At 47.9% G+C, this 13,361-nt stretch overlaps 1 protein-coding gene across 4 annotated transcripts in view; it reads right to left on the bottom strand.

Annotated features, from left to right (window-relative positions):
- Nucleotides 1-13,361, bottom strand: part of ar (androgen receptor) — a 549,391-nt gene that overhangs the window by 181,501 nt on the left and 354,529 nt on the right. For all 4 annotated transcript variants that reach the window (XM_072505808.1, XM_072505809.1, XM_072505807.1 and 1 more), the window contains exon 4: nucleotides 10,313-10,609. In XM_072505808.1, coding sequence (XP_072361909.1) covers nucleotides 10,313-10,609 — 297 coding nt within the window. The remainder of the gene's footprint in view (nucleotides 1-10,312; nucleotides 10,610-13,361) is intronic.

Raw genomic sequence — 13,361 nt, 5'->3', positions numbered from 1 at the left:
ATAACCGTTCTCACAAGTCTGTTGTGTGGCACTGTACTAAAGGCCTTCTGAAATTTCATGTAGACCACATCAACAGCATTACCCTCATTGACTCTTTCCGTTAGCTCCTCAAAAAACCCTAGAAAGTTAGTTCAACATGATTTTTCCTTCAGAAATCCATGCTGGTTATTCCCAATTAACTCACATTTTTCCATGTGACTACTAATTTTATCCTGAATAATTATTTCAGGATGCATGCCCACCACTAATGTTAACCTAACTGGCTTTTCATTCCTGGGGCTATCCTTACAACCGTTTTTGAACAAGGGCATAACATTTGCAATTCTCCAGTCCTCTTGCCCCTTTCCTGAGTCTAGGGAAAACTGGAAGATTATGATCAGCACCCATGAAATTTCAATTCTCATGAAGTTATGAAGATATATTTAGATGAAGAAAGATGCAGAAATGCTTAAGTGGAACAGAAAAGCTGGCATGGATGTGCTGAATTCTATGCTGTAAAATCCAATGTAATCCTATGACGTGAAGGCTTTGGAGAGGATGTAGAAATGATTTATGAGGATGGTTCCAGAGTTGAGGAAGATTTACAGGAGATTTGATAGCAATGTTCAAAATCACAAGGGGTTGAGACAGAGTAGATAGGGAGAAACTGATTCATTTGGTAGAGGGGCTGAGAACCAGAGGATTTAAGATAATTAGAACAGAACCAATGGCAAAATGAGAAAAGTTTTCTTTACCGCAATGAGTGGTTAGGATCTGCCTGAGAGGGTGGTGGTGGCAGATTCAGTTGCGGTTTTCAAAAGGCGAGATGGATAAGCTCCTTAAGATAAAAAATGTGCACAGTTACAAGCAAAGGCGAGGTAATAGGACTAGCTCTTGCAGAGAACCAGTGCAGACTCGATGGACTAAATAGTCTCCTTCTATACTGCAACCATTCTGCTATCAGTGTGTGGCACCTTATCGAGTGCAGTTAAAAATCCAAACACCCTATGCATTGGTTCCCCTTCGTGGATCACAATCACAAAAATGACTAATACATTTGCCAATACAATTTCCCTTTCAGAAATTAGTGTTGACTTTCCTGATCATATTATGATTCTCTAAGTTCTCGATTACCAAATCCCTAATAATGAATGATGGCATTTTCACTACTATTGTTGTCAGTCTATCTGGCCTATGGCTCCCCATTTTCTCTCTTCCCCCATTCTTGATTAGCCTTTTTACGTTTTTTGGTTCGCTTTCTTCTGATCCATTGCAACACTCCAGGATCTAGGGAATTCTGGAAGATCAAAAGCAATGCATTCATTATAGCCGAGGTACTTCTTTCAAAACCCCACCATGCAGGCCATGGGGTCAAGAGGATTTGTTGACTTTATGCGTCATTAATTTCTCCAGTACTATTTAATTTTCTAATAATATCCCTAAGCTCCTCATTTCCACATTAAAAATATGAAATAGACAGGACTACATATCTTTGGCAAAAACTGAAACAAATGAACAGCCACTGCAATGACCTTTAAAATCATATTTCAAATCTTAGTTGAACTGCATTTAACCTCCTTTTTATTCTGTCACTGACAATAAATGCATTTTTAAAAAATTCACAAACCGCAGCTTTAATCTTCGAAAATGTTCCTGGTGGTTTTGCAGTGAATGTTTTCCTATTTCCTGTCGTTAAACTTGTTGCTGCACTATAGACATGAGTAAGAAAGAACCATCGTAATTTAAACTAAAACCTCGTCAACTTCATACTCAGATCCCACTAACTCTATTGTTACATTGCTAGTTATATTTTTACACTTTCAGGGATGTGGGTGTTGCTGGCAAGGCCAGCATTTGATGTCCATCTTTAACTGCCCAAATTGCTTCTCTGATCATTTCAGATGGCAGGAAGAATCAACCACATTGCTTGGGGCTGGAGTCATAGGTAGGCCAGAGTGGGTAAGAATGCAGATTTTATTTTCCCTTAAACAAATGGGTTTTTATGACCATCAACAATAGCTTTGTGACCATGCCCCGCACTGGGTTGACCTACAGGTCAGCAAAGACAGTAACCAGCGCCCGCACTGGAGGTTAAACGTGGGACTTTTAGCGGACGAGGGGGTGTGCGGGCGGTTGAGGAAATGTATTCAGAACTACCTGGAGGTCAATGACACGGAGGAAATATCGGCAGCGGTGGTCTGGGAGACTTTGAAGGCGGTGGTTAGAGGGGAGCTGATCACGATACGGGCCCACAGGGAGAAGGTAGACAGGGCAGAGACGGACCGATTGGTAAAGGAGATACTACAGGTCGACAGGAGGTATGCGGAGACTCCAGAGGCAGGGCTTTTAAGGGAATGGCGGAGGCTATAGGCGGATTTCGGCTTGTTAACCAAGCAGCTGGGAAAGGCGATGGGGGCGATTTAGGAGCATGGAGAGAAGGCCAGCAGAATGCTTGCACAGCAGCTTAGAAAGAGGGAGGCAGCCAGGGAGATAGGGAAAGTAAAGGATGGAGATGGGAACCTGGTGGGAGACTCAGCAGAGGTGATTAAGGCATTTAAGGAGTTTTATAGTAGGCTGAACGGGTCGGAACCCCCACCTGGGCCAGAGGGGATGAGGCACGTCCTAAGGGGGCTGAATTTTCCAAAGATGGACGGAGAGCTGGTAGAAGGGCTGGGGGCCCCAATTGGGATCAAAGAGATAGCGGAGGGGCTGGAGGCCATGCAGTCGGGTAAAGCCCGAGGAGCGGAGAATCAGCGCCATTTGTGCCGGCGCGTTTGGCGTGCCGCCGGTCGTGGGCCACTGTCAGCGGCCGGGCCAACGATTCTCCAGCCTAAATGGGCCGAGCGGAAACGGCAGAGTCCCGCCGGCGCCGTTCACACCTGCTCCTTCACCGGCGGGGCCTCCGATGGGGTCTGGCCCGCGATCGGGGCCCACCGATCGTCAGGCCGGCCTCTCCAGCCCCGGCCCTTTTTTATTATGCGGCCGGCCCATGAACTCCCACGCCATGTTGTGTCTGGGGCTGGAGCGTTGAAGAAATCCCCTGCGCTTTCACGGGTTGGCGCGGCGCCACTGCGCATGCACGGGTTGGCGCCGCCCCAGTGTGCACCAGGAAGTGAGGCTGGAGGGGCATAAACCTGTAGGGGCCAGAATCGGTAGTGCCCGCGCACGTTCCGCACCGTCGTGAAACACGACAGCATTCACGACGGCGCGGACACTCTGTCCCGTTGTCATTAGCTGTGAGGGTCCAGACGGTGAAGATGACGGTCCTTCCGAGATTCCTGTTTGTGTTCCAGTGTCTCTCCATCTTTATTCCGCGGTCCTTTTTTAAACGGGTCAACAAAGTTATCACTGGCTTTGTATGGGCGGGCAAGACCCCGCGAGTAAAAAAGGGGATGCTTGAGCGGAGCCGGGGAGAGGGCAGGCTGGCGCTGCTAAACTTCAGTAACTATTATTTGGCGGCGAATATAGCCACGATTAGAAAGTGGGTGGTGGGGGGAGGGTCGGCATGGGAGCGTATGGAGGCGGCCTCATGTAAGGGCACCAGCTTGGGGGCGTTGATAACGGCGCCTCTGCTATTCCTGCCGGCACGGTACTCCGCCAGCCCCGGGGTGGTGGCAGCCCTGAGAGTCTGGGGGCAATGGAGGAAGCATGTGGGAGCGGAGGGAGCATCGGTCTGGTCTCCAATTTGTAATAATCACCTGTTTGCGCCGGGAAGGATGGACCGGGGGTTTTGGAGATGGCAGAGGGCAGGAATTGAGAGGATGGGGGATATGTTTATAGAGGGGAGCTTTCCTGGCTTGAGGGAGCTGGAGGAGAAATTTGGTTTGGCATGGGGAAACAAATTCAGGTACCTGCAGGTGCGGGACTTCCTATGTAGGCAGATCTCAACCTTTCCGCTTCTACCATCAAGGGGGATACAGGATAGGGTAGTTTTCAGAGTGTGAGTGGGAGAAGGGAAGGTCTCGGACATCAAGAAGGAACTCATGGGGTCAGAGGACACGCAGACTGAGGAGCCGAAGCGCAAGTGGGAAGAGGAGTTAGGAGGAGAGATAGAGGATGGTCTCTGGGCGGATGCGTTGAGTAGAGTCAACGCATCCACAACATGCGCCAGGCTCAGCCTGATACAGTTTAAGGGCGTTCACCTGGCTCACATAACAGTGGCCCAGATGAGCAGGTTCTTCGGGGTAGAAGATAGGTGCGCAAGGTGTGCAGGGGGGCCAGCAAACCATGTCCATATGTTCTGGACATGCCCAAAGCTCAGGGGATTTTGGCAGGGGTTTGCAGATGTCATGTCTACGGTTTTAAAAACAAGGGTGGCACCGAGTCCAGAGGTGGCGATGTTCGGGGTGTCGGAAGATCTGGGAATCCAGGAGGAGAAAGAGGCAGACGTTATGGCCTTTGCTTCCCTGGTAGCCCGGAGACGGATATTATTAGCTTGGAGGGACTCAAAGCCCCGAAGTCGGGAGACCTGGCTATCCGACATGGCTAGCTTTCTCTGTTTAGAGAAAATCAAGTTCGGCTTGAGAGGGTCAGTTAGGGTTCGCCCGGAGGTGGCAATCGTTCTTCGACTTCTTTGCGGAAAATTAATCGTCAGCAGAAGGGTGGGGGGGAGGGGGCTTAGTTTAGCTTAAGAGTAGGGGGTTAATAAAGGTGGGACCTGTAAGGGCTAAACCAGCCCCTGGTAATAATCGCTTGTCACAAGTAGGCTTCAATGAAGTTACTGTGAAAAGCCCCTAGTCGCCACATTCCGGCGCCTGTTCGGGGAGGCCGGTACGGGAATTGAACCCACACTGCTGGCCTTGTTCTGCATTACACTACCCACTGTGCTAAACCAGCCCCAGACATAGGGACACGGGGAGAATGTGCAGACCCCGCACAGACAGTGACCCAAGTGGGAATCGAACCTGGGACCCTGGCGCTGTGAAGCAACAGTGCAAACCACTGTGCTACCGTGCCGAGAGGTGGTGATTGCAGTCGTATTCCTGTCGGGTAGCTCCAGGTTGCCATCCAGCGCTCCCTCCTCCCGGATGGGGCCCATAGGTCCCTGGGGGTCATCTTGGGACAGAGGGACAGCTGGATTGAGCTCCAGAGGCCCCTGCGTCATTTGGTTCCGCCAGCCCTGGTAGCTCCCCACTGTCTGCACCATTGTGATGCTGCTCTCAGCAATGTCCTTCTATGACCGGACTACGCACTGCAGTGCTTCACCAATGTCCACCTGCGTCTGGGACTTGTTCCTCGGCGACTGGGACATGCTCTGGAGTGCCTCGGCAATGCCTACCTGAGACTGGGACATGCTCTGCAACGCCTCGGCAAGGTCCACCGGCATCAGGAACACCTGCCCCATGACCAGGACATACTGTTAACGTCCTCAGCCATGGCCGTCACTGACTGAGCAATGCCTGGGGCACCACTACTCATGTGGCACGGTAGCACAGTGGTTAGCACTGCTGCCTCACAGCTCCAGGGTTCCTGGTTCGATTCCCGGCTTGAGTCACTGTCTGTGTGGAGTCTGCACATTCTCACCATGTCTGCGTGGGTTTCCTCCGGGTGCTCAGGTGTCCTCCCACAGTCCAAAGATGTGCAGGTTAGGTGGATTGGCCAGGCTAAATTGCCCTCAGTGTCTAAAAAGGTGAGGTGGGTTAGTGGAGGGATAGGGTGGAGGTGTAGGCTTAAGTAGGGTGCTCTTTCCAAGGGCTGGTGCAGACTCGATGGGCCAAATGGCCTTCTTTTGTACTGAAATTTCTATGATCTATGTTGCTGACGTCGTGCTTCAGGCTTTCCACTGCGGTCATCACCTTAGCAGTATTTGCCTCGGTGCCACACATTGCCGGTGCCATCTCCTGAGCCTGTAGCCATCGGGACTCCTCCAATCAGCTATGGACTCGCTGGAGTGTCACTGACATCCCCCTCTGAATCTCACTGCCTCACCCTAGCATCTGCATCAACTTCGGAATAACCTGGTTCAGAGGCTCGACATTGAACTTAGGGTCCTGGGTCCAACAGACCTCCGACTGTTGTCCCCCTAGACGTTTGAACTCCACCGCGTCCAACAGTTGGGCCAGGTCAGCATCATTGAAACGTGGGGCTGGTCTGCACAGTGGCGGAGGTGCGTGCTGTCTGGGGTTTGCTCTGCGGGATTGGTTTAAGAGTTGCTCCCCCTCGTTAGCTTGAGCTGCCGAGCACAGTCTAGGTGAATCAGCTGGCGGGACAGTAACTTCCAGCGTGAAACCCGTGGGGCTAATTAAATGCCCCAATAAACGTTAAGATACTGGTGGTGGCCTCACCCGGTCGGCCATCAGAAACACCAGGCAGTTCCGGCTAACGCACTTAAAAACCTTTCCATTCGCACCATAGCCGGGATTCTCTCAGCCCACGCCGATTTGGAGATTAGGTGGGCCGTGCGCAAATTGCGCGATGCCGGTCCGCCGATTCTCTGGTGAGCAGAGAATTGGCGCCACTGGCACCGGCGTGGCGTCGGGGCCGCTCTACGCGGCCCCCCCCCCCCCGCCGATTCTCCACCCGGGTTGGGCTGAGTGGGCGCAAAAGAAATCTGAGTCCCACTGGCGCCGTATGGCCTTACCCAGCGGGACCTTGCCGTGCACTGTTCGGCGGGACGGCCTCTCGGGCTGGGGGCCTCTTGTGCTCTGCGCCGACTTGGGTCACTCCAGTGCTGTGCTGGCCTCCTGAAGGGCTCGGAATCGCTGCTCCTGGGGGCCTGTTGACGCCATCGTATTTTACGACGGCATTTACGATGCCGTCACCACTTAGCCTCAGGATCAGAGAATCCCGCCCCACATGTCCCTAATTCTGGGGTCTTCCAGATGGGAGAATTCCCGATACTCATGAAAAAACACTGTACAACATCCTGACTTTTGCATCTCGTAATAATATACTATGCTCCTGGATTCATGACAACTAACCTTCAAGTCAAAATTGTCATAAATTAGTTATGGAATGTATTCTTATGGAATTCCTGCCATCTGTGATCCATTTTAAATCTGATGCATTCCTTAAGAGTGTGGGACCCCTATCTTAAATTTATAGGCTCCACCTTGTCTGACTTGCTCTTGTTGGGCTTTCCATGAGCCATATTTCCTCCTCACTGTGGAATCAGTTATTAACCTTTTATTGGATTGATCTGGTATCAAAACTGGAAGCACTAGCTCCTTAAAGATATTGTTCTAAATTTATCCTATCTTGTTTGTTCCTATATTTGCAATAATTCTCGTTCTATACTATACCTATATTGCAGTTAACCATTTTTTAATTTTGTTGCAATATTTGTAAAATTTGAAAACTTTTAACAACAAAATTTATAAAAAATAATGTTATGGGTTTCTAAGGGAACACCCCTCATTCTTCTAAACTCCAGCAAATATAATCCCAACTGACCCAGTCTCTCCTCATACGTCAGTCCCGCCATTCCAGGAATCCATCTAGTAAACCTTTCCTTTACTCCCTCCATAGTAAGAACATTCTTCCTCAAATAAGGAGACCAAAACTGCACACAATATTCCAGGCGTGGTCTCACAAAGGCTCTGTATAACTGCTCCTGTACTTAAATCCTCTCATAATGAAGGCCAACGTACTATTTGCTTTCTTCATCGCCTGCTACATCTGCATGCTTACTTTCAGCGACAAGTGTACATCCAGGTGTTGTTGCACATTCCCCTCTCCCAAACTACAGCCATTAAAATAATAAGTTGCTTTCTGTTTTTGCTACCAAAGTGGATAACCTCACATATGGGGAACAGGTAGGGAGGCGGCTTTGAGACCAGGAAGAGATCAGCCATGATCTGATTGAATGGCGGAGCAGGCTCAAAGGACTGAATTGCCTACTTCAACTCCTAATTCTTATGTTCCAACTTTCTGTCATTTGCAAATTTGGAGATATTATATGTAGCTCCATTTAAATAATTAATATGCATCGTGACTAGCTGGGGTCCTAGCAATGATCCCTGCAGTACCCCACTAGTCACTGCCTCCTTTCTGCCAACCTGTTTTCCATCCATCACAATACACTACCTCCAATTCTATGCACTTTAATTTTACACACTAATCTCTTATGCGGGACCTTGTCGAACGCCTTCTAAAAGTCCAAATAAACCACATCCACTGGCTCCTGCTCGCCAACTCTACTAGTTAAAACCTTGAAGAAATCCAGTAGATTTTTCAACCATGATTTCCCTTCCATAAATCCATGCCAACTCTGTCCGATCTTGCCATTGTTTTTTTAAGTACACTATTATTAAATCTTTCTTATGAACTCAAGCATTTTCCCCACTACTAACGTCAGGCTGACTGGTCTACAATTCCCTGTTTTCTTTCTACTTCCCTTTTTAGTGTGGTTACATTAGCTACCCTCCAATCCGTGGGAACTGTTTCAGAGTCTCCTTAATGATATGTGGTGATAGCTATACATTCACCTTCTTGAAAGGAATGAGTCATGTAATCATAGAAATTACAGTGCAGAAGGAGGCCATTCGGCCCATTAAGTCTGCACCAGCCCTTGGAAAAAGCACCCTACTTAAGCCCAAGCCTCCACCTTATCCCTGTAACCCAGTAACCCCACTTAACCTTTTGTACACTAAGGAGCAATTTAGCATGGCCAATCCATCTAATCTGCACATCTTTGGACTGTGGGAGGAAAACGGAGCACCCGGAGGAAACCCACGCAGACACGGGGAGAGAGCGCAAACTCCACACAGACAGTCACCCGAGGCGGGAATTGAACCCTGGTTCCTGGAGCTGTGAGGTAGCAGTGCTAACCACTGTGCCACCCATTCAGCCTTCTTCCATTAAGCCCTCTTCCAATACAGGCATATTTTACCCTAGATCCCTAAGGTCAATAAGATGTCAGAGAGGGATAGAGAAATAGATGGAGTCAGAGAGAGGGAGAGTTTTCATCTGTTCAATTTGGAGCGAAAAACTTGTACGGACACAGGTTTCGGGAATTCAATTTATGTGTTGGACATCAACCAGCTAAACCTGTCAGCCTAGCAGTACCTGATACTGGTAAGTTTTCTGTTACTTGTCCAGCTAAGGAAATCTTATTTACTGTGGTGTGAAGAGCTTTTTGAACTCCAGAAGAATCCTCACACCAGGTTCCCCCCATCCAGTTCCTAGTAAAGAGGAAATATAGCTGATTAACAATGCATTGGTGTACTGCAGGCCTTCATGGCACAGGAATCATGTTAATTGGCAAAGGATTGACTGTGTTACCATCTACTCCTGTCAGGCATGACCATCTTCATGCCAATTCCATCCTAAAGTAACTCTACTTACTGTCGCAAGAAGATATAGTGGTTGCTTGTTTCACCCAAGTAAAAAGATTGAGGGTTCAAGCCTCACTCCAGGATTTGAACGCATAACCTACTCAAAGACTTCAGTGTCAGACAGAGGGAATGCTACATTGTTGGATGATGGTATCTTTTGATTTAGATGTTAAACTGAAGCTCTGTCTACTCATTCAGATGCACATGAAATATCTCTTTGAAGTACTCAATGAAGAACAGGGAGTATTTCTGATAGACTAACTAATATCCTTCCTTTAACCAAAATGATCAAAACAAACTAACTGGTCATTCGTTTAATTTGCCATTCATAAATCCAAACCATCTGTCAATAACAATGATTGCATTCAAAATAACTTAAAGAATTGCCTTGTATGCACATAAGGCACTATATAAATGCAATGTTTTTCCTTAACAGACAACCAACAAGCATGGGCTTATTATTAGGTAGTCAATAGATACCTGAAGATAATGAATAAAGAATGAAAACGTCAATTAATTCTATCAGAGCAAATCTCCAATGCAGTCCATACCAATGTGAGGCTGCTTTATATATCTTATGGAAAGTGTGAACTTGAGCTTTTGTTAGATAAACAAAGATACCAAAGGATAGTGAAGAATTTAAACATTTAAATTCTGCAAAGATTAAACTGATAAGAATAACACACCCCAAGATGAGTGTTGTGTGTATGTATCAAATAGAAATTGTAATTTTAGAAGCAATGTACACTGCCATCTCTACAAATACTATAACAATCTAAGATGAATAGCCAAACAAATACCAAGGGATGTCATGAACTTGCGATTTTAAAAAGTGAATGCTCCAGATAGCTATATGAATTACAACTTCGATAAACAAACCAGTTTCTATTTTCTACAATGAATGTTGGATATTTATACTGTCTGTAAGAGGAAATGGGGTAAATAATAAATATGATAATAAATTATATTTCTGTTTGCCTGATTTATACAGACCACGTTAGCATAAATTTATGTTTTGCACAATGCCAGAAAAACACAGTACTCAAAAGTACTCTTACCTGGTAAGACCTTTGCCCATTTGACAACACGCACAAGTTGCCTTTCCCCAAGTTCATTGAGGCTTGTTAACAAACTGGCAGATGTATCAGGCTGTGTATTATCATAGCCTGCATACACCATATCAGGCTCAATTGACTGTAGCACAGCGAGAAACAGTGGCTGACACTGAAATTTCTGCATCCTTGGTACACCAATTCTTGGTACAATAGAGAGTGTGCTGTCCTGTTGTTTTTGTATAACTGAAGAGTCGGCTTCCTCTGCGGTTTGGAATGGTCGTGTATTCTTTAATTTTCGACCTTGAAAATACAATTACAAAATTATCAGCTCTGGTAAAATGAAAGCAAGAAGAAAAGAGTCAATTAATAAAAAGTTAAAATTGCAAACACAAAAAAAAATTAGCAAAATTCTCCTTTTGGGTGACCAACAATTGACACCGGGACTGAATTATGTGAGGTTTGCATTCCCGTTGGTGGTGCTATTCGGGGAGCAATTCAGAACATGCTAATGGACCAGCACTGTGCTGATGCGAATTCCGAGCATTGTGGCGGAGTATGAAGTGTCGAACCTCACTAATCACATTTAATTGCACGCAAATGCCCGTTTTGCATGACACCGCCGTGAGAGAATGCGCGGACCTTGATTTTGGCCAGATGCCCAATTCTCCGCCCGATTGCGGTTCAGAGAATTTCACCTACTGAATCCAATGTTTAAAAGCAAGAAAGATGAAAGGCAAACCAGATAGCTTAGATATATATTTGCTTGTAAAGATGGTTGGTTCAGCTGGAACTGAGGGTCTATGTGATGTAGATAACCGTGCTGCAGAAAGGAGTCATTGACTTAACACTCCAGAAGTTCATGGCTGTATCTGAAGGAAGGATGTAGACTATCTCGGCCATGCCATTCATAAGTACAAGGTCAAAAAACCTCTGGGGCGGGATTCTCCGTTTCTGAGACTTAGGGCTGGATTCTGAGGCTATGTCCGGAGCATGTGTCTAGTATTATGACCAAAATGTCAGCGCCGCCCCCGCACTGATGTTCCGTCTGGTGGGGGGCTAGCATCCGCACCACAAAAAGACCCCCAGCTTTGCATGCAGATACGGACGGAGAATTGCCTGGTCCGTGGCTGCGCATGTGCACACGGTGGTGACCTGCATTGGTCGCGCCATAGATCATGGCGCAGGCCGCGTGCGGATCCGACCTGCCAGATAGTGCCCCCCTGTTAACACCCCCTCGCCGCCCCCGATCCAGCTCCCACCAAAGCTCCCCATGGCCAGTGGAATGCCCCCCCCCCCCGACTGTGGCGGTGCTGGACACAGTCCGCAGTCGCCACACGAGGTTGACGAAACCTCAGAGCACATGCGCCCTACACCATCCGGAAGTCGGCCCATCGAGGGCGGAGCATCAGGGGAGGGCCTTCAGGTGACGTCCTGAGGCCGTCCCAATGGCGGACTTCATGTGAGAGTACCTTTAAGAAATGGGTGTTTTTATAGAATAACTGTAGTGGATGTAACTTTAAGAAATGGGTGTTTATTACTGCAGTGATGTCAGAGTGTGGGTGGAGCTGGGCTGTCTGTCAGCTTTTAGTTTCACGTTGAGAAAAGCTTGGGTGTGTCTGTGTTTTTTTGGTTTTGTTTCAGTGTTGGAGCTGCAGTCAGCCAGAGAAGGTGTAATGTTGTTCTCGCTGCCATTTAAAGACTATCTCTTGATCATTTGGTGAATTCGGAGTGATAACTGCTCTCAGTACTGAATTTAAACCTGATGTGCTTCTGTTAAAAGGTATTTTATGTCTTATGGATGTTAAAAAGAAAATTTATGTATTACTTAGAATGTTGTATTCTTTGGGGAGTGTATTGAATTGATGGTTGCTAAGATGTTCACTGTATGTTTTAAAAAGGTTAACTTGAGTTTATAGAATAAACATTGTCTTGCTTTAAAAAATACCTTTTGATTTCTACTGTACCACACCTGTAGAGTGGGCCGTGTGCTCCCCATACCACAATCTATTATAAGTTGTGGGTCAGGTGAACTCCATGATACACTTTGGGGTTCTCTAAACCCTGGCCCATAACAGTACTCACCGTGATGCCATTTTGGAGGGGGCAGAGCGTCCAAGAACATGCACCGTCACCGAGTTCGGCGTCAAAACAGATTATGCGGCCAATCGTAATATGCTATTTGATTGACTAGGGGCTGTTTTTTCCGCAGCTCCGCGGGGCGGAGAATCTAATTTGGCGGCGAAATTGGGCCCGGCGGTGGTCCAGCGATTCTCCGGGTCCCGAAAATCGGCATGTCCGCGTGGTACTCCGCGAGGCTGTGGGCCATCGCCAAAGGCCCACTCAGCGATCCTTCGCTCCCAACCGTCCGAGTTCCCGACGCCATGGAACTAACATGCCATGGTCGGTCGGAGTGCTCGCGTGGCAGCTGTGGACTCAGTCCGCATCCGCCCTGGTGGGGGGCAGGAGGGTCTAGCACTGGGGGGGGGGGGGGGGAGGCCTTATGGGCAGCCAGGGGAGAGATCAGGCCGGACAGAACTTCGGGCGATCGGGGGCCTACATTCTGCAGCTGCCTTCGCGGTCTGAGTCCGCCATGGCACTCAGCGTGGCAGCTGGAAGCCGCCGCCGTGCCCATGCGCAGACTCCATACTGGAAGTGCAGGGACCCGTATCCACAGCTAAAGCTGCGTGAATCACCCTGGGTCCCTGCTAGACCCCTGCAGGCAAGTGAATCAACTGTTCTTTTTTATGGAAACTCGGAAGTGAAACGCCAGCGTTTTAACCCCGTCGTGTGGACATAGCCCCATTTTGCAAGAATCCAGCCCAAGATTTTTAATGTTATTAGATTGCCAGTAATCCAAGGATTTAGTGTTAAAATAATCTCACCAACTGTAATAACTGTCAGAGACTCAGGGCTGGATTCTCTGCTTCCCCCAGTCGTGTTTCCCCACGGCGGGTCACTCGCTGGGGGCGGGATTCACTATTCCCGGCATTAGTCAATGGGATTTCATATTGAAGCCATCCCACGTCACCAGAAAAACTGTGGGCGGGTGTGC

This window comes from Scyliorhinus torazame, chromosome 5 (assembly GCF_047496885.1).
Source record: "Scyliorhinus torazame isolate Kashiwa2021f chromosome 5, sScyTor2.1, whole genome shotgun sequence".
Classification (NCBI taxonomy): Eukaryota; Metazoa; Chordata; class Chondrichthyes; order Carcharhiniformes; family Scyliorhinidae; genus Scyliorhinus; species Scyliorhinus torazame.
This window is presented reverse-complemented; position numbering and strand designations above follow the sequence as displayed.